This window comes from Aedes albopictus, chromosome 3 (genome assembly GCF_035046485.1).
Source record: "Aedes albopictus strain Foshan chromosome 3, AalbF5, whole genome shotgun sequence".
In the NCBI taxonomy this organism is placed as follows: Eukaryota; Metazoa; Arthropoda; class Insecta; order Diptera; family Culicidae; genus Aedes; species Aedes albopictus.
The window spans coordinates 415676604-415698992 of NC_085138.1; the positions used below are offsets into that span (position 1 = coordinate 415676604).

At 40.8% G+C, this 22389-nt stretch overlaps 1 protein-coding gene across 1 annotated transcript in view; it reads right to left on the minus strand.

Moving 5' to 3' along the window:
• Nucleotides 1-210: 210 nt before the first annotated feature.
• The window catches only part of LOC109622213 (solute carrier family 26 member 10), a 55999-nt gene continuing 33820 nt past the window's right edge, over nt 211-22389 (minus strand). Inside the window, exons 3-7 of the mRNA XM_062856314.1 lie at nt 17414-17578; nt 17235-17339; nt 16895-17036; nt 937-1541; nt 211-876 (exon numbers count right to left, since the gene is read on the minus strand). Of these exons, the coding sequence (XP_062712298.1) occupies nt 430-876; nt 937-1541; nt 16895-17036; nt 17235-17339; nt 17414-17578 (1464 nt within the window). The 3' untranslated portion in view covers nt 211-429. The remainder of the gene's footprint in view (nt 877-936; nt 1542-16894; nt 17037-17234; nt 17340-17413; nt 17579-22389) is intronic.

The following is a 22389-nucleotide window of genomic DNA, read 5'->3' on the forward strand; positions in this document are numbered from 1 at the left end:
GGCACCACTAGTACGCTGGTCGACGCCCCTCCTTGTGTAGAGATCGTCTTGACATTACGGCGACTAAGGGTTCCAACTAGGTCGTCGGGTGTTCCCCTCCATGAGCATCACTCTACAAATGCCCCTCTAAAACTCTATTATCGATGATACCATATTATCCAAGAGAATAAGGAAAAAGGATTTCGAAAGAATAAGGTCGTACAAACAAACTTCACAACAAAATTTTTTTAATATTAAAAATCTATAAATACTGAGTACTCCGCCGCCGTTCGACCGGAAATGCTTCAATTTCAGTCAACTTCGTCGTAACGACCTTACACACTAAGAAAGGCACATTTCGAGGGATAACATTAAAACTGTTATCCGTGTTGCTACCCGATAAATTATGTTAACATCTACTGCTATTCGCTCATCTCCCATCCATTTCCATCACGCACTCTCCGACTCCATGATACTGACCTGACCGGAATCGTTCGCCGTGGCATCCTGCGCCCACAATACAGCATCGTGAATGGTTGGGAAGACCTTACAGTACTCCCGATCTTCCGATCCTACCAGCTTACACCGGACCATCATTTCATACACGGGACAGGACGACCCAGCCACCAGGACCTTAACCGAGAGTTTCTCAAACTCGGTGATCAGTCCCTTCAGGGCAGCGATTGCCGACGGATCAATATTACTCAGCGCGGTGAAGTCCAACACCAGGAATCGCAGGCTGTACTTCTTCTTGTAGTCCTTCCGGTTGGAGTCTTTGATCTCCTTGGTGAGATTCAGGTTGAGGGATTCGCACAGACTTGTTTTGAAACCAGCCCGTGTGGCAAAGTTCAGGCTACCGCAAAAGTGGAAGATCTTGATTCCGGCGATGTCGATCGTCTGAAATGATGGAAAATGATGGTGAATACAGGGTTAAAACACGATTCGTTTCTGACTTACCCCCTTGTAACGATTCACATCCAGGTACAGATCCGTATTGGGGACGTTCTCCATGATACACGTGTACGGTTTCATACCGCGGAAGAAGATCGTGCAAATGCTTAGTACCATGCCGACCAGTAGCCCAATGTCGATCGCCACTAGCACAACCGTAAGAAACGTCGCCATCCAAACGATCGCATCCACAGTGCTGAGTTTCCAAAACTGTCGGAACTGCGTGACCTGCATGAGCAGTCCCTTCAGCGAAACCACAATAACACCCGCCAGGACACACCGCGGGAGCGGCTCGAAAAACGGCCCTACCCACAGAAGAACAATCGCCAGTATTCCACAGGAAATCACCGAAGCGATCTGCGTTTTCCCGCCCGTGGTGAACTGGATCATCGATCGCGACAGCGAAGCCGAAAACGGCAAACAGCTGAAGAACGAACCGAACACGTTGCTGGTGCCCATCGCCAGCAGTTCCTGGTTGAAGTCGATTTCGTAGTTGTGCTTCTGGGCGAAGATGAGGGCCATCGATACGGACACGGCGTAGGCGACCATGGCGATCGGGAAGCTTTCCAGCAGCAGCGACCGCATCAGGTTGGTGTCCGGCAGGGCGGGATCTGTAATGTAAGCGAATGTTTTCTACATTATAGACTGTTCAACGCTATGTTTCTTGTCAGTTTCACAACTGCTGATTAGTTTCGACGGACGATGTTTCGCCCCCCGCACCAAATGTACCATGTAAATACAGAACACTTATCGGACTGTTGATCCTCATCTGGACCATACTAGAAGAAGACCTGCTGGCCCTTGGAGTATTTGAACAACTAGTGATGAGAACAAACTTTGGCGTTGTTCAGGAAAACGAACTAGAATTACGAACTTGCTGCGCTCTACGGTTAACCTACTATGCATAAGATGACCAAAGTCAGATGGATATTGTGGATAGGGCATGAAAGGGGGGCAAAATCGGTTCTGAAAAGAGTTAAGCTTAATTTATGATGATGATAACTGAGGGTGTATAAATTGGATTGCCTTAATAATCAAATAATGGGGTTTTCAAAGGATTAATGATGTTTACAGTAAGATTTACTGGGGAGGACTCGCAGAGAAGATTACAGAATTTATCATGACGTTTCAAGGGAAGAGTTTAAGTGAAGGAGGGGTTGATGGAATGATTCAGGATATTTTAGAGATGCAAGGGCAAGCTAAACGTTGGCTACATGGGATTAATGGAAGATCGACTGAGTTTCTTCAGGTAAGTTGATAAATTCGACGGGATTTTAGAGGAATTTCAGGGGAGTTTTCTGATGCTCTGGAAGATTTCAGTGATTTCAGGGTTCTCCGGTGGGTTTCAGAGTTTTCGGATAGGTTCCCGGGGCCTTCAGGATCTTTTAGGAGAGTGTCAGAGATGTTTAGGAGGAATTTTAAATGGAGATTTCAAAGCGTTTAAGGGAGTTTTAAATCGTTTTAGGGTGGTCTAACCTTTTTGAGACGAATTGTTTCGCCACAGATGCCACAACCTTGCAGATCTTGGAAACGTTTGCTATACGCGCTATAGTCGTAGTTTCTGAGGGTCTTAGTGGACTTTCAGAAGTTTCAAGCCGTTTCTCGACTTTTCTGGAGAATTAAAGGCATTTCAGTGCGTTAAGTGGGTGTTTCAGAGAGATATCCGGGGGTTTTACGGGAGGATTCAGGGTCTGTAATACAGCCAAATTTTACTAATTATGCTTTCAGATTCGACGGCTCATACTCCAAGGGAGTACTTGGTGATCTTAAATAGTCATTGAACCCACCATCACCAAGCATAGTTGCATGTAAGGATGAGTGAACATACGATATTTTGAATGGTGCTCCAAGTGATCATTAGTTACTCTTGTAGATCCGATGCCTTACACTTAAGGAAGTTCTTAGGTACCGTTAACTCCACTAGCAATGATGGTTCTCCGTAGTTGCATGTCCGAAAGATCGTGAAACTATTGAGAACTTGAGCTACAGGTCCTAAGCCCTGGTAAAGGAGGAAGGTTGCGATGGCTGTTATTCATGGCCATCGTGTAAAGAAAAAATGGATAAACCCCAATGCCAAGGTGTCATGCGACCCGTGCCGAGGGCTGAATGGTTGAGGGGGTTCTAAACATGCTCAACCGCGAACGGAGTCTTGGGTGCACCAGGGCGAACACCCCAGTAAGCAGCCCTTACTGCACTACGGCGGGGCACTGGTCCAGCGGACATTTATTTCCTTAGCTACTCGTGGGACCAAAAATGAGTACAAATTCTACAAACAACCTTCAAGGTGACGACTGCCTCTCTCAGTCGTGTGAGAGCGAAGTGGAGAATACTCTGAGTCAGCTTGGCCTTACCGAAGACCAGCTACTCAGTAGTTCGCAGGAGAAGATGGAAATATCCTGCCCCTCAACGCCTACCTCCCGGAGCAGCACATGTTTCGACAAAGCTGATCCAGATCTACAACACCCCTCATCGACCAACTCCAACCTGCTGGACATGGAAGATAACGAAGATGATGGTATACGGATCGTCATCAACCCCCAAGAATCTTTAGCAAGTAGCAAAGGATCCGAAGATAACAAGGGCTCTACGGAAGCCAAGGGGGCTCCGAGTAAGAAATTCCCCACACTCACACGCTCGCAGAGGAAGCAGCTTAGAACTCTCCGGGAGAAGGGAAAAGACCGGAATGAGGCCTTGTCCATAATCCTGAATAAGGAGAGCGAGCCCACTTCCTCAAAACGCTCGAGAAACGACCTAGACAAATCCGCCACAGAGGACCCCAAACAAAAAAGGGTGAAGCACCATCTGGATCCGAGAGAGCGCGCCCAACAGTCCACAAACAGCGCGCCTCAGAAAAACGTGTCTGGACAACAAAACCCACCCATGAGGAAAACAGCTGGTATCAGCTACAGTGATATGGCCAAAAGCGTGAAGGTCGGGATAATACCCAAAGACTTTCCCACCGTCCAACTCACTACAGCCCAGCTAGACCTTCTACAAGAAGCACTCCTGCTCAGAGTAGTTCAACAACGAAACGAGCTAATAAAACCCAAATTCAACAACCTCATCTACAAGTCCGGTTACATGGTTCTAATCTGTAAGGATCAAGAGACTGCTGAGTGGTTAAAGAGAATATCCCCATCCATGAAACCCTGGGAAGGTGCAGAGCTGATGGCAATGGACGAAGTGGCGATTCCACGTCCAGAGATGATCCGAGCATTCTTCCCACAAAGCTCCAGCTATGACGACGACCGAATAAAGGCTCTCATAGAAAGCCAAAATGACATCACAACAACTAATTGGCGTATTGTGAAACGATCCATTCTGAAAGACATTCATGTCGAATGGATCTTCACAGTAGAGGGTGCGTCGATGGAAAAGTTGAAGAAGTCCAAATACACCCTCAACTACCGATTTGGTGAAATCCAACTAAGGAAGATTACAGATCAACCGACTGCCGATACCGCCAATCCGACTGGAAGGCCGACCCAAGAGCAATCTGAGGAGGCCTCCTGTTCGGGCAAGGTTCGGCTAACTGGAAGGCCGACCCAAGAGAAATCTGAGGAAGCCTCCGGTTCGGGCGAGGTTAGTAAATCTCACCCCAAAAGCACCATAAAGGCTACCCGAGCAAAGTCCAACAACAAAATTACAGCAAACCGAAAACATGTTTTGTATTCAGCAACAAATTGATATCACATTTTGATATCAGTTTATCTTTACTCGATTTGATTTCAAATTTTGTTTTCTGTTTGCTGTCATTTTACATTAATGCAAGTGTTAAGTGCTAGAATAGTTTTAACTCTTTTAAGTAAACTATGTAAAGTAATTCTAGGGATATATCATTAGTGCAATTGTACTATTGCATTTATGATTTGATATCAACCGAAAAACTCTACATTTTACGATTTTTCGTTTTTCTTGCGCTGATAACAAAAACAGTTATCAATTTGCTATCATCGATAGCAGGAATTGTTTTCAATTTGCTATCACAGGAACATTTTTCTGCTCTTATTTTTGATATTTTAACCGTTAAAACGACCAAAACGACAACAACTTGAGTTATCAAAATTTGCAATATCACAACATCAAAATTAGTTTTCAATTTGCTATCAGACTTTGCTCGGGTAGTCAGTCCGCCTCTAAAGGAAAAGCTCGAAGCTTACATGCGACTCCCTGCTCTAGTGGTAGCAAACCAAAGGTATCTAAACAGGGCAAAGGGAGTGCAAAAAGCGACAGTTTGACCACAGAGGCGAAACTGGCGGGCCAGGTCGCTACAGGGAAGAGAAACAACCCAAACTGTAACACCAAACGACACCCTGATGATCCGCAACATCCAAAGCCGGATAGTCGTCGTCCGGAAAAAAGCGGGAACCCCGGAAATGGCGACTAAAGTTCTGCAAGTGAACCTCCACCATGCTGAGAGCGCCACGGGTGTGCTCTGTCGGAGGTTCACCAAAGAGAATCTAACCGTGGTCCTCATTCAAGAGCCATGGGTCAATAAATCCAGAATACAAGGTATTCCACAACACTCATGTAAGTTGGTATATGATGACAGCCAACTTTCTCCTAGAGCGGCTATTTTATTACATAACAACTGTAAATACTTTCCAATTTCAGAATTCATAAAAAGGGACATCGTAGCTGTCAGGATGGAGGTACCTTCCGCTAGAGGGAGTAGAGAGATCTTGATGGTCTCGGCATACTTCCCAGGTGACGTGGACGAAATCCCTCCTCCAGAAATAGCTGCGCTCGTAGCCTACAGCCACCGACACAACATCCCCTTCGTCATAGGGTTTGACGCAAATGCACATCACACCGTATGGGGAAGTACAAATATAAACACCAGAGGTGAGTACCTGTTACAGTTTCTCTCTTCCAAGAACATTGACATTTGTAATGTTGGTGACAAGCCCACGTTTGAAAACCTCATTCGTCAGGAAGTTTTGGACTTGACTCTATGTAGTCGGTCTATCTCTGATAAAATAAAAAACTGGCATGTTTCTGAAGAAATATCAATGTCAGACCACAAACACATCATCTTCGAATGGGAAGGGGGTCTAACGATAGAAAAAAACGTTTAAAGATCCTAAGAAAACTGATTGGGAATCCTACTCAGCTATCCTACAATCTGAAGAGTACATCATAGAAAGTCACATCAAGTCCATTACACAATTGGAAGATGCGTCCAAATCTATTAAAAACAAAATCCTTAATGCCTACCAAGAGAGCTGTCCAACTAAATCAATTAGTGCGAGCAGAGACGTTCCATGGTGGAATAAAACTCTTGAGAAGCTTAGGAAAACTGCGCGTAGGGAATTCAATCGTGCCAAGCGAACCGGCGATTGGAGCCTATACAGAAAGGCCCTGACGAACTACAACAAAGAAATAAGGTCAGCCAAACGGAAATCGTGGATTCTAATGTGTGAAAGCATAGAGAATACACCCGTAGTGGCCAGACTCCAAAAAACTCTTTCAAAAGACCACTCCAATGCACAATGGGTCCAGAGCCGTATTTACGAAGACAAAAATGTTTGTGCCTAAACCATAAGTTTTGGATACATGGTGTCTTTGGGAAACTTTCTTCTTATTTTTTGACCTTTTTTCTCATTATTGTGAAATTAGGGTGGTCCCTCTAGTTTCGCTGATCCAAACATCTGCTTTTTAATAGTTTTATGTACGTTCACAAAATGTTCTACAAAGTTGTAAAAGAACTTATTTAGAGCAAGTTTGCCGAAGAAACCATTATTCTATCTCTTATGGTTCCTATCTTATAATTTTTTAACAGATTCATGTTAGGGTGATCCATGAATTTCAGTTTTCCTGAAATAACTTTTAAAGCGTTCGTTTCTCGTAAATATTTTGTTCCGAGCACTTTTATAATTATCAACGACGCATATTTTTTCCAAAGAGCTCAAAGTTCTAACTCTCATAGTTAAAAAGATATTGGAATTTTTCTTCGAAAAATCACTTTTTTTCAAAATGTCATATCTCAAAAAGGAGCAAATGGATTTTCAATCTATCGGTTGCATTGGAAAGATCGTACTCTGTTCTATTTTTGGTGAAAAAACTGTAGGTACCTTTTTTGTTTAAAGCTTTTTATTGAATTTTGAAAATACGATTTTTTTCATGGAAAAGCAGTTGTAACTTTGAAAATCGATGAGATACAAACTTGGTGTCTTCGACAAAATTGTGAGTTTTCAGCTGCTTTAAAAGTGCTCAGAACAAAGTATTGCGAAAAAATCAACACAAAAAATTATATTGAGTAAAAACAGATTTTCATATGAAAAATGACACATTTCAAGCAAATTCAACTCGTCTTTGTTAGATAGATCAAAGTAGCTTGGTAAATGGTCATCTATTTCATTGTAGAACCAATGTTTATTTATACTGTCATCACCATTTAGGTACAATGTTGATAAGATATTGTAACTCATGTAACTTTGATAAGCTTTTACGTTAACCTAAACATATGCTAGTGATTGACATTTTCACTATCCATACATTGAAGTGATGAAATTGAAATTAAATTGATGGAAATCAACTCAAAATCACATTTTAAGTTGAGTTCATTGACGAATTATCGATTATAAGCAAATTTAAACATTTTCGACATGGTTACTTCGATCTATCTAACAAAGATTAGTCGAGTTTGCTGAAATTGTTCCGCTTTCCATATGAAAATCTGTTTTTACTCAATATAATTTTATGTGTTGATTTTTTCGCAATACTTTGTTCTGAGCACTTTTATAGCAGCTGAAAACTCACAATTTTGTCGAAGACACCAAGTTTGTATCTCATCGATTTTCAAAGTTACAACTGCTTTTCCATGAAAAAAATCGTATTTTCAAAATTCAATAAAAAGCTTTAAACAAAAAAGGTACCTACAGTTTTTTCACCATAAATAGAACAGAGTACGATCTTTCCAATGCAACCGGTAGATTGAAAATCCATTTGCTCCTTTTTGAGATATGACATTTTAAAAAAAAGTGATTTTTCGAAGAAAAATGCCAATATCTTTTTAACTATGAGAGTTAGAACTTTGAGCTCTTTGGAAAAAATATGCGTCGTCGATAGTTCTAAAAGTGCTCGGAACAAAGTATTTACGAGAAACGAACAAATTAAAAGTTTTTTCAGGAAAACTGAAATTCATGGATCACCCTAACATGAATCTTTAAAAAAATTATAAGTTAGGAACCATAAGAGATAGAATAATGGTTTCTTCGGCAAACTTGCTCCAAATAAGTTCTTTTACAACTTTGTAGAACATTTTGTGAACGTACATAAAACTATTAAAAAGCAGATGTTTGGATCAGCGAAACTAGAGGGACCACCCTAATTTCACAATAATAAGAAAAAAGGTCGAAAAATAAGAAGAAAGTTTCCCAAAGACACCATATATCTAAAAGTTATGGTTTAGGCACAAACATTTTTGTCTTCGTAAATACGGCTCTGGACCCATTGTGCAATGGTGTGGGTAGCCTCCGAAAGACGGATGGTTCGCTCACTGTAGAGCAGTGATTCCCAAAGTGGGCGAAATCGCCCCCCTGGGGGCGAAAATCAGCCCCAGGGGGGCGAAAATTAGAAAAATCAAAATTGGGGGGCGAAAATACTAAAAAGGGGGCGATTTTTTCAGTGATTGGAAAACAACAGTATTATTGAATTATAAGTCGAGAATATCAACTGAATCAAAAAAACCCCCTGATATTCAAGCTTACAGTTCAAGTTTTGTCTAGGTTCATAGGAAAAATGCTGTCACTATTAACCTTCCGTAACTCGCGCGGTTGACAACCGTTAACGCTGAGTACATAAATAAAACGAGATGTTTTCAACGCGTTGTACAAAATACAACAGCGAACGCACGAGGCATAAAAATCGACTTAATTTTACATAGTTATTGGGTATTTATGTGGACTTTCTGGCAAAATTGCTAGAAAAAAATTCTATACGTATTACGGAAAGGTTTCTGAAATTCTGAAAATCTAAAAAAATATATTTGGGCACTCCTATAACGGACAATCGTGAATCGTGATTAACTTTTGTCAGAATTATGAACAGAGAACAGATTTTGTTTTTCGCGAATTGATGAGCAAAATTGGGTTTCAACTCACAGGCGAATTTCAGTTGAATTTCAGAACACTTAGTTTAGTTGAATTTCAGAACACTTTTCTGATGACATTTGTAACACAGTGTTTACAAACAACTTCACGCACAGTGTTTGAAAATATTTCAGAGAACTTCTCGGAGGAAATCCAAATTTTACTGGAATTTAAGTGAAAACATTCAAAAAAATATCCGTAAAATTCTGTTCAAATCTAGTTACGAATGCTACATATTTACTTGTTTGACAATTTATTAAAAAAACACAGGAAGCATTCAAATTTATACGAAGCTCGTTGATTTGAATCTGGATTTGAATTTGGAGAAAAGTAATTACAAATACACCGATATTTTTATGAGTTACACATTTTTCACATAACATATTTTTGTAATTGTTTTCAAATTCTCCACCAGTCTGTCTGACTACTTGGGACCAAGCATTCTCTCGTTTGTTGAAAAACTCCCTTTAAGAACAATGGTAAAACATCTGGTTGGAAATATCGAGTGTTCATAGGTGTTCACAGTCCATTTTATTTCGATTAAAAGGCACAAATTCGATATCAATATTTATGTAAGCACGATTTAAATTTAGTATCTTTTTTTCAAATGTGAAACATCAACGCATTTACCAAACAATTTAATGAAAACTAAGTGTCCCCGGCAAACTTTGTCTTGTCTTCAAATTCCTAGCCAAGCCCAAGTCCCCGTTCAAAATGTATGAAAACCCGATGTTCAAAAACTCTCAATTTTCCCATGTTTTTTGCCTCATAAACCTTCCTTGGGTGAAAACTAACAGAACAAAATTTAGACGACCCAAATTGGACCATCCGTTCGCAAGTTATGCGCGGTCCCACGTATGCCACTGCATTTTTATATATATAGATGAGAGTGACACAGATTTAGATACATTAAAAGGCATTACTAGATTTGCCAAAGTAGCGCTTTTGAAGGCTTCAGCTAAGCACAGTTCTATCATTCTACTATAGAAAAATAAAATCTCACCTAGGGGGGCGAAAATATTTTTTTGAAGCTGTAAGGGGGCGATACCTCCTTAAAGTTTGGGAAACATTGCTGTAGAGCATAGCGATACACTGAGCGAATTGTTAAAGATCCACTTCCCTGATTCAATCCCTGAGTCGAGCATCGGCGACCAAGATACTGGTCGACTCAGGCACAGCAAGACTCGAGAGTGTCCCTGATACTCGAACTACGCACATCGCTCGATCCATCGTCGCCTTGATTAATCGTATCAGTTTATCCGGGAATCCGTATTCGTGCATAATCTGCCATACACAGATCGAAAAAAGAGTGTAAAATTCTGTGACATATGATGCACATGATTGGAGCGTGGGATATCACAGAAGTTTACATGACATATCATGTAAAAGTCATAAAATATCATGTAAACTTCCATTATATGTCATGTAATTCAGCATGATTCTGAGTATTTACATGACATATAACACAAATTTACATGATATATCATGTAAACCATCATAACACCATGTTTACATGACTAAAATTAAGTATACATGACATGTATATATCATAATTTTAATCTGTGTAGCTCTTCTCGGTCGATTGTATCATACGCCGATTTGAAATCGATAAACAAGTGATGTGTGGGCACGTTGTGTTCGTGGCATTTCTGCGACACCTGACGGATGGTGATCATCTGGTCCGTTGTAGCGCGTTCACCCATGAATCCAGCCTGATATAGCCCCACGAACTCTCTTCTTGCAATCGGTTATAGACGGCGGTATAAAATTTGAGAGAGTATCTTGTAGGCAGCGCTCAGTAGTGTGATCGCGCGGTAGTTCTCGCAATCCAACTTGTCGCCCTTTTTGTAGCTGGGACACACTATACCTTCCATCCGCTCCTCCGGTAATACTTCCTCCTCCCAAATCTTGGTAATGACTCAGTGTAGTGCTCTCACCAGTTCTTCTCCACCGTGTTTTAACAACTCGCTTGGTAGTTGATCTGCTCCAGCGGCTTTGTTGTTTTTCAACCGGCCAACCTCCTCCTCAATCTCTTGGAGGTCAGGGGGCGGAAGTCTTTCGTCCTGTGCACGTACTCCTAGATCTGTTACCACGCCACCTTCGGTACTTGCAACGTCGCCATTGAGGTGCTCATCGTAATGCTGCCGCCACCTCTCGACCACCTCACGCTCGCTCGTGAGAATATTCCCGTGATTATCTCGGCACATGTCGGCTTGTGGCACAAAGCCTCTGCGCGAGCGGTTCAACTTCTCGTAGAACTTTCGGGTATCCTTAGCGCGGTACAGCTCTTCCATCGCTTCGCGATCTCGTTCTTCCTGCTGGCGCTTCTTCATCTGGAAGACTGAGTTCTGTCTGTTCCACGCCTGTCTGTAGCGTGCCTCATTCGCTCTCGTACGGTGTTGCAGCATTCTTGCCCATGCTGCATTCTTCTCGTTTGTCAACTGTTCACATTCGCCGTCGTACCAGTCGTTTCTGTGATTCGGAGTCGCGAAGCCTAGTGCTGTAGCCGAGGTACTACCTATGGAGGTACTCTTGGCCCTTGGGCCCATAAAGCCGATGTAGTAAGCGCAGGGGAATTCAGCGTGACCATGCTCAGGGTGATGGGCTCTACTACCGGTCGATTTAAGAACTTTTCGTAGAGGAAATGTCCAAAATATATTGCTTCCGAAATTCTATCAAATATTTCTCCATGGCATGGCAATGATTTGAAACAATCAACGCTTTTTCTGTGACTGAAAGCCGAAAAAACACAAAGTTTCTCCAGAAAGCTACCAAGGTTTACTTTCGATATCTCTAACGGGATTCTCCTAGGGAATCCACCCGGGGTTTTTTCTTTCACTAATTTCTCGCGTGATTTCTTCATGGGTTTCTGAATTTCATAAAAACTACATATCTTCTGAGTTTTCATCAAGGATTTCCCCCCGGGTATATTCGATTGTTACCCCGGGGTAACAATTGCGTTAACCATTTACCCTTGGATTCTTTCCAGGATTCATTCAGCAATTCTGTCAGGTTTCTGTCAAGGATTCATCCAGAAGTTTTTCTTGAAATTCCATTAGGAATTTATCCTAAGAATCTTTGGTTAAATCCTCAGGATTATTCTGGAGAATCCCTCATGTATTCTATCCGGGATTTCCCCCGGGATTCAGGAATATTTTCCAGCATTGCTTCAGGAGTTCCTTCATTGATTTTTCCTGCGATTCCTCCCAAGATACACTCAGGGTTTTTTTTTCTTTAAAGATATCTATCGGGATTGCTTCTGACATAACTTGTTTCTAACTTGATTTCTCCTGAAATTCCTCCGGGGATTTCTCCCAGGACACTTTACACAACATTCTTTTAGGAGTTTCTCTCGGAAATTATTAAGAGATTCCTTTGGGGATTCCCCCAGGGTTGTTTTAGCGATTCCTCTAAAGATTTCATCAGGAACTCCATTGTGGATTCCTTGGAAAGTTCTACCGGGGTTTCTTTATTCATTTCTCCTGATCCCGGCTTTTGCCGGTATTTCGACAGCAGTTTTCCCCGGGTTCCTCTCGGCATTTTCCCCAACTTTCCTTCATTGATACTTCTTTTTTTTTAATTCTCCTGAGATTCAGGAATACATACCTCCAAAAATATGTCCAAGGTACTTCTAAGTATTTCTGGAATTCTGGAATCACGTTACGAATTAGACTTCTTTCGAGGTTTCTTCATGGCCATTTCAGGGATTCCTACCGAGATTCCCCGACGGGAATCTTTCACGAAATATTACCGGATTCTTCCAGGTTTTTTTTTCAAGAGTTTATTCTGGGGTTCTTCTTCAGGGATTCTCTCAGGATATTTTTGATATCACTCCAAGATATTCGAAGGGATTACTTAGGAATTTTCAGGACTCACTCAAAGACTTTTTGGAATTCCTTGCCTCTTTCATGGAACCCTTTCGATTTTTTTTTAATTTTCAGTAATTCGTCACAGAATACCTTCAATTGGTTCGTCCCAAGATTAAATCAGTTATTCTTTCAAAATTTTCCCTAGAATTTCGTTAGGGATTTCTTCCGGGATTCCTTCCAAAACTTTTTAAGAACAAGGTATGTGGAGCACATAGCTCCCATTTTCTCCAGTTACCCTAGTGGTTAAGGCTATGGATCGCCAATCCGGAGACGGCGGGTTCGATTCCCGTTCCAGTCGAGAAAATTTTCTCGACTCCCTGAGCATAGTGTATCATTGTACTTGCCTCACAATATACAGGGGATGGCCAAAATGTTTGGGATAGGCAACTTTTTTTTCTCTCACAAAAAAGTTCAGCATGCTATAACTTTTCATAGAGCGCATCAAAAAATCTCAAATTTTGACTGTTTGTCAACCTATTATATGTGCATCATTGGTACAAATTTGGGCTTGATTGATTAATATTTCGCAAAGTTAGAACCGTTCGGGTAAAACACCTTTTTTTAGACAACGCATTTTTGAGCTGTCATATCTCGGAAACCAGTAAACCGAATTGAATGAAATTTTGAACGTACACTAACAATATGTAAATGCTTCAAAAACTATTGAAACATAGATACTTTTTAAACGTTGAAAAAAGTTATCATGGATTGACACTTTTTGGACTTTTCTCGAAAAAATGTAATTTTTTTACATTAATGTGAATAAAATTTAGTGTTGATATCCAAAGATTTTCCACTTCTGTTCTCAAATTATCTCTAATCAGATATATTAGAGCCTATTTAGATTGAAGGAAAAACACATTTAATAATTTTTGTGTGGTATTGTTAATTTTACTTATTTTCCTCTATATGGGTAAAAATTTCAACCCGATATAACTTAATTCGCCGTGAGAAAATATTACATTTTATAACGTCGTATAAAGTATCAATATATTGTTGATAAACGTTAAAAAATTCATTCAATTTGGTTCACTGGTTTCCGAGTTGTGACAGCTCAAAAATGAGTTGTCTAAAAAATAGTGTTTTACGCGAACGGTTCTAACTTCGTGAAAAATGAATCAATCGAGCCCAAATTTGTACCAATGATGCACACATAATAGATTGACAAACAGTCAAAATTTGAGATTTTTTGATGCACTCTATGAAAAGTTACAGCATGTTGAATTTTTTTGTGGGAGAAAAAAAGTTGCCTATCCCAAACATTTTGGCCATCCCCTGTACAACTTCATGCAATGGCAGGCAAAGACAGCCCTTCAATTAATAACTGTGGAAGTGCTCAAAGAACACTAATTTGAAGAGAAGCAGGCCAAGTTCCAGTGGAAGTGTAGTGCCATACAAAAGAAAAAGAAGAAGCTCCAATTTTCTCGAGCACAAATCTAGAGAACCGTCAAACGAACCTGACTGAAAATGTAACATGATGCTTGCTTCCGCACAGTAAACATTGAGTTACATTCTCAATCAGATTCGTTTGACGGTTCTCTAGATTTGTGCTTGAGAAAATTTGAGCTGTGTACTCCAAATACCTTGGTCTAAAGGTATTCCTCCCAAGATTGATTTGGGGATTACTTCTGGAATTTCTGCTACATTCTGTCAGTTTTTTCGTATTTTCTTTAGAAATTTTCACCTAGATTTTTTGGGGAATGTTTCCGAGATTCCCCTACTGATTTCTCCAGAAATCCTTCAAAATATTCTCTCCGGATCCTTTCCGGAATTACTTACAAGATTCTTCCAGGATTCATTCAAGAACTCCACTTGAATTTCTTTCAGGTACTTTCCTTAGTACCTATTATTTTATGGATTGCTCTTGAGATTTATTCCTCCTGGATTCTTTCAAGAATTTCCAGGAAATCCAGGGATCAATTCCAGTAATCGTTCCGGGGTTACTTCAGATATTTCTTCGGGGATTCCTTCAGAAATTTGTCCCGGAATTCTTTGAGCGATTTCTAACGTTATTCATCCTAGGATATTTGGGATTTTTTTCCAGATGCCAGCTTCATCGAGATAATTTTCCCGGGATTCTTTTGAGGACTACTCCACGTGGGGAGAGCAGAGGGTAGCGGGTGCATGTATGAAAACGTGCTACAAGGGGCAAGAATGTAAAAATAATGAAAAAAGCAACACCATGTATGGATTTTCCCTTACGAAAAGATTCTGGACCGACTAGAAATCTAACCCACTCACTATCAGCATGGTCTTACTGCATGAATTCCATCAAAATAGATCAAATAAAAGTGAAAGAATGTGAGAAAAATAGGAGAAATTTTTGAGTTTCAAAGATATTTCAGTGGTAAGCCGAAGAGTAATCTTACAGTCATTTTTCAATACTTTTTAAGTGGTTATAATCTCTATCATTCGTGTATACCTAACCCCCTAATAAATACCCAACCCCGCCTTTCTATGGGGTATAGTTTGAGCATTTTTATATTTTTTTCTTCTTGGGCAATCAAAACCTTTAGGACTGTTCTGTATATCTCGTAAAGATTTTTGGTGTCTTTTGAAGCGTATTTGCATTTTTCTTAAAACCATTCCCAAGCAACCAAAAGTTCGGATAAAATAGCATGTTTGGGCTTAATCAGCTATTCGAAGGTATATGAATAGCATTCTATTCAGCTCACTTTTTAAGTAATTAACCGAACTTCAGTTCACAAAAAGTACACTTGTGTCGCTGAAAGGAACGCTATTCAGCTTAAAAATAAACTTCGAAAAAATGAAAAAAAAAATTGTTTAGTCCTCAAAAGTAATTTATTATTAAGAACCATTAGTTCATGTGGAATCCAAATTGACTAATACCTTGAAATAATGTTTGATGTTTTTTACTTACTGAGATTTGAACTCGGGATCTCCTCGTTGAAAGTCGGTGCCTAACCACTACTCCATGTATGTGTTGTTATGCACTGTAGGATTTTACTCAATGTGCTGATATCATATAGTAGAGCTCAATCAGGTTCGCGTGTGAACTTTCCCTGAACTTGGAATAGTTTTTGAAGTCGAAAGTTCGAAAGAAGTTCACGTGGAACTTCTTGTGAACTTACGCAGTTTGACATTTTCAGTTTGTTGTGGTTCGCAGTGCAAAGCAATAAATTAAGGCCAGTGTATCGACTTCAAGAAAAGATTATAAGTTTTCAGCTTGGTTTTCAGTGAATACGATTGCGTCGATTACCGGTGCGCTGCAGTGACAAGTGAGACGGGTGTGTAAACATCCAGCAAAGCTGGAAAATTTTTGTGCGCAGCCGAAAAACCCCCGGCGGCATCCTGGGGGGAACAGTTTTCCGCTGCGGGGGCAGCCTTTGAGCCACACAATACGGATCCTTTGCGTTGATTACAAGTAAGTACGTTCAAATATTATAGTGGAACAAAGTGTATTTGTGAAATTAACACAAGCTGTGGCTGCTGGACTCGATTTCCGAGTGATTTAATTGAATGAGAACTTCTCCCCGGCCCCGCTGTCGCCGAAGTTCAAGTGAAGTTCACTTTTGGTACGGTTAATATTTATCCGAACTTTCAGTAGTAAGTTCAAAACAAGTTCGAAACAAGTTCGGAACGGATGATTTCAAGTTGTTGGAATATGTTCAAATGAACTATATTTGAATTTTGAAGGCACGCAAAAGTTCAACATGAGTTCGGTTAATATTTGATTGAACTCTGTTTTAAAGTTCAACATAAGTTCTTTTTGAACCTTTTTTCGACTTTAATGTCGTTTTGAAGAGAAGTCAAAAGCTTGTACATGTACTTCCAAGTTCATAAACAATACAAGAGTAACTTTTTGGAGAATTAAGTTCAACGAAACCTGGAATTGAACCGAACTTGAACTTCTGAGTTCGTTCTTCAAGTGGAATCCGAACTTTTGGTTGCTTGGGTTGAATCGATTGATTGATTTAGAATATAGAATATAATTGGGCTGTACTAAATAAACTAAATAAACAGAACAACAGTTTAACTCACCTGGAAATCCTGTTGGAATGTGTCCAATAGTTTTGATCCTATATTCTCCATGCAGATCCACATATCTCGAAATCAGGGTACCGCTAATAACCGCAATGAGCTCGATCGGAACCGGGATGCTACTTCGCTTGGCGACAATAGGCTAATCTCGTACAATAAGAAGAATAACAGAAGTGGTGAGCAATAATTAACCAAACATTTGCGACTGGATCAAGCGTCTTTCAGTGCGCAAAAGCATGACAAAAACAACTTGGCTAGGTACACCCACGAGATGCATCATCCCAAACGTGGGGCCACGGAGCAACAGCCTTTTCACTAATCTATCTAGAAAGTCCCTCACCTTTAGGTATTCGTTGTTGGCCACCACGACCACTATCGTCACGGCAGATATCACGATGGCCGCCCAGTTGGCGCTGGCAATGTCCGTAAAAATGGCGACGTAAGTCTGCGACAATAAGTTAAGGATTAGACAACGACGGATGCATTTGGTGCACATTACACTCTCTCTGAATAACTTACATTTATGACTTCGAAATTTCCACTCTGGGGAGGCAGGGACAGCCCGAGGAGATCTTTGATCTGCGAGGTGAGCACGTGAATGGCCGCGCCGGTGGTGAAGCCGGACACCAATGTATCCGATAGCAGGAACGAAATCACTCCGAGACGACCTACGTACATTATCAGCTGCAAGAGGTGGAAATGAACACGGACATTTGATTTGATAATTCGATTTACCGGTTTATAGATGCAACGTGGATGGCCGGACAGTGACAAAAGCTAAACGGAATGAATTTATGATCTTCGATTAGGTTGGCGCGGACAAGATAGTGATGACCTAGGATTGAGACATCTAGAAAGTTTATTAGAATGATAAGCATTTTGAAGGTCTCAAACTTAATTGAACAAGTAGGACTTATTCATTGCACCCAATGTGATCCAAAAAGATCCCTGAATTGATAGTAATCATAATTTATGGATCTGACTTGCCATACTAGTATATTATCATATTCTTTCTTTCATATTTATTTAATAACTATTTTTTTAGATTCTAACTGTCCAAAAGGAAGGATTTTTTACTTTTTTGTTCCATTTTATGGGTAAGACCATCACTCATAGCATGTCTTCTCAATATCTCGGCGAACTATTACCGGAACATGGTGGGGAGCGCACCCGGGAGATCTGATCAGGCTGTATCAAACTACCATTCTGTCAGTTCTATAATACAGTAGTTTTGTTTTCAATCAGCAGCGAAAACACATTTGCTGAAGCTTCAACGGGTTCAGTACCGTTGCCTTCGGATCACGTTAGGTTGCATGAACTCGACTCACACAATGAGTTTAGAGGTACTTGCTGGTATACAGCCTCTGACAGACCGCTTTGCGAAGCTGTCCTTCCGGTCCCTCATCCGATGCGAGGTTGTGAATCCATGGGTCATAGAAAACTTCGAAAAGCTGCTCGAACAGAACCCTCAAACTCGTTTTATGAATGTGTACTACTGATACAGGACGCTGGAGGTAAGCCCATCTTCGGTTAACACCAACTTCTCAGACTTCAACAGTTCTTCTGTGGATTTTGATCTGTCCATGAAGGATGAGGTCCATGAAATACCAGAATCGTTTCGTTCCATGTGTATTCCGCAAATCTTTGCAAGCAAGTTCGGACATATTAGCGGGGACAGACAGTTCTTCACAGATGGTTGAAAGACAAATTACTCGACTGGTTTTGGTGTCTGCACCACCTTCATGCTTCAAAAGCCCTGTTCAGTATACGTTGCTGAGCTAGTGGCTATATACTACACCTTAGAGTACGTTAGCACTCTTCCACCTGAGCACTACTTCATTTTTACCGACAATCCAAGCACTCTGGAGGCTGTTACTCAGCTTACTTCCTGAATGGAATACGCCAAGTCTTGAGTGCTTTGTCCAAACGCTCACACACCATCACCATAGCTTGGGTCCCTTTACATTACTCGATTCCGGGAAATGAGAAGGTGGACTCTCTGGCTAAGGTGGGCGCTAGCGAAGGCGATATTTACGAGCGTCAAATCGCCTTCGACGATTTTTTTTGCATTGGCCCGTCAGGAGACCTTGATCAGCTGGCAACACAAATGGAGAGATGGAGAGATGGGTAGATGGTTGCACTCCATCATCCCACAGGTGTCGAAGAAGCCATGGTTCAAAGGGTTGGATTTAGGTCGCGATTTCATTCGTGTAATCTGTTGGCTGATGTCCAACCACTATTTGTTGAACGCACATACCTTCCGTATTGGGCTCTCGGAAAGCAATCTCTGTGTCTGTGGCGTGGCTTACCAGGATATCGAACATGTCGTGTGGGGATGCGATGAGTATCGTGAGCTCAGATCTGAGCTGCATGAAATTCTCCGGGTCCGAGGAAAACAACAGAAACCCTGTTGAAAATGCTTTGACATCCATGTGCACAACAGAACATGTGCTCGATGAACAAATTGAGATTTGAATTATGAAAAGAAATCCACGTAGTCCGGTGAGACTCGAACTCACAACTCTCAATTCGCTAGACGGGCGCTGCTATTCCTTCAAGATACGGAGTCACTCGACTATCTCCGTCGCCAGTAGGCCTAGAACTGAACTCGATTCCACAGTCGCACATGGTTATCTCCGTAGCTTGAAGGAATAGAAGCGCCCGTCTAGCGAATTGGGAGTCGTGAGTCTCACCGGAGTACGTGGATTTCTTTTCATAATTCAAATCTCAATTTGTTGATCGAGCACATGTTCTGTTGTGCACATGGATGTCAAAGCATTTTCAACACTGTAATTTCCCATATGGCTTGGTCAGCCAAAGCAAAATCAAGAAATTGACATCAACAGAAACCCGTTAGAGAAGTGTTGGCTGGCCTTGATTTGGAATATATGAATCTGATACATCGGTTTTTGAAACATGTTGATCTCAGAGTTTGATGTAGTACGTTGTTTGTTTTCGTTGTCCACCATTTGGTTTTGTTGTTCGCCCCTGTCTGTTGCCGTCTCCTTTCGTTTGTCCTTTTCTTCTCGTTGTCTACCGTAAATCCATTTTTTTTTGGTTCCGTTACAAATCAGGACATTTTGTCCCATCAATGTTTTTTAGTATAAGTTAGCAAATAAATTAGTTCAAGTCCCCCAAATCCCTCCTTCGTAATTTAATTTTTTTGTAATCCCTACCCACAAAACAGCCGCGAGTACTTCGGCTTCCCAAACTAACATAGTATTTAAGGTAGTAAAAAAATGTTAAATTTAAAATTATTGTAAAAAAAATGTACAAATGATTTCGGCTCAGATACGCTTATGTGGCGCCCGAGCCTTCCAAATAAACAAATAAGTAAAAAAAAATTCTGAACTTCTCAATCATTTTTCCTAGCCTTCCCCAAGAAGTTCATTCTGGGAATCCTCTAGTTTATCTCGTATTATTCAGCTCGGTTATCTCTTGGAATTCGATGAGAATTTTTCGAAGGAAGAGTTTCTGACCCATGGATTTTCTTCAGGAATTGCTTCTCGGATCAACCCAGATGTCCCTTTTTAAATTTTTTCTATGGATAGACCAATGCACGTGTTCAGCCGTTTGACTTTTGAGCGGTGTCGAGTTATCTAGGTGGCCATGGAAATAAGTTAGATTTCTGTACACACATCACCGCTCAAACATCATATTCGTAAACTCGTAAGCTTCATAAACCAGAAATAAAAATTTATTAAAAAAAATCCTTCCCAAGATCATTCCGAATTTTAGCCAAGATATCCTATTGAAATTCCTCCCAAAGTTGCTTCTGAGCATTGGCGTAGCTCCACCAGACCCTCCTTCAGCAACTTTTCATGACTTTATGTATATATGGAAATTAGAAAAAACAAACAAACTGAAAACCACTGTCTCAATGACAAACACTGGAGACTTATCTCAACTTGTCACAATTTACAAGATAATTGTCCAAAACAGACTGTTGGTTTTCTTTGGAAATTTGATACAACCGGAGGAATTTCAGGAGGAAACCCTGGGTGAATTCCTGAAGGATTTCCTGGTGAAATGTCTGAAAGCACTTCTAGCATGCAATTATGTACTTATAAGTTTAAAGTAAGTCACAGTGACTGTGAAAAAATCACATGGTATATTCCTGAAAGAATCGTAGAACAGATTTCTAAAAAAAAACTACTTTGCAAGAGCTGCAGGGAAGGAATTCATGGATGGATCCCAGAATAAATCTGTGGATGGACTCCTTAAAGATTTCTCGGAGATAATTATGAAAGAATTCTTCGATGACTCCTTGGAAAATTTCCTGAATCCCTCTAATATTATTTTAAAGAATTCCAATACAGCCGGGGCCCGTGGCGCAGTGGCTACACGTTCGCTTCATAAGCGGATGGTCATGGGTCCGATCCCAGCCCCGGCACTTGCAATTTTTCGTCAGCTGCTCTTCCCCACGAGAGTGGCTGACACCTGACCCTCTTCTGAGCATATATAACTCTAACGAATCCGGAATCTTGGATATCGGTGAACGGCAACCCATAATGGACGACCCCCAATCGGATTGGAGAAGGAACAATAGCCACACATCAACATAATCGTGCTATTCATCCTACCAAGGACAGGGTAGAAAAAGTGACTGCAGTACAAAGGTAAACCAATTCGGATAAGAATATAATAGAAAGCATTTAGGCGCTGTACAAACTGTAAGTGCAGCTTTTAATTGGAATCGCTCACGCAGTGCCCTAGTGGACAAAGAGCTGTAAATTAAGTTAAGTGGTTGAAAAATAAAAAAAAGAATATTTAAAAAAAATCCAATACAAATCGCTGGAGGAATTCCTCAAGAAATCCATCAAATAATCAAATAATCAAAAATCCGTAGAAAAGATGATGGACTATATTTATGATTAAATTTTTGAAAAGATCCCGAGGGATTTCTGAATGAATAACTACAGGAATTCCTGGAGCAATATCTGAAAGAACTCCTGGAGCAATCCCTGAAGGAATTCCAGGAGACATTCCTGGACGAATTCCTGCAGGTATGCCTGGAGTAATGCGAGGTATGCACTTCAAACGGAATCGTTCAAGTAATTTACGTTCAGTGCATTATTTTTCCGTTTTCAGCTCCGTACTAGGATCCGGAATAAAGCGACGCTTTATTATTTCTTGAGCGATTCTTTGCCTGAATTTTCCACGCATCGAGATAGGCCAAGAAATTTCTTGCGATCAGCGTACTACCCATAAACTCTGGAGACATTCTAAAGCAATTATGGATGCAATCCCTGGAGAAATTTCTGAAGAAATCGCTTGAGGAATCCCTGAATAAGTTTCAGGATAAATTTCTGGGCGAATCGTTGGAGGAGCTTCTGAACGAATTCCTGGAGCTAGGAATTCTTGGAGAAATCCCTGGAGGAATTCCTGGAGAAATCCCTGAAGCAGCTCCTTGAGGAATCCCTGGAGGAAATCGTGGTGGAAAGTCTGGACAAATTCCTGACGTAATCCCTGGAGAAATTCTTGGAGCAATTTCT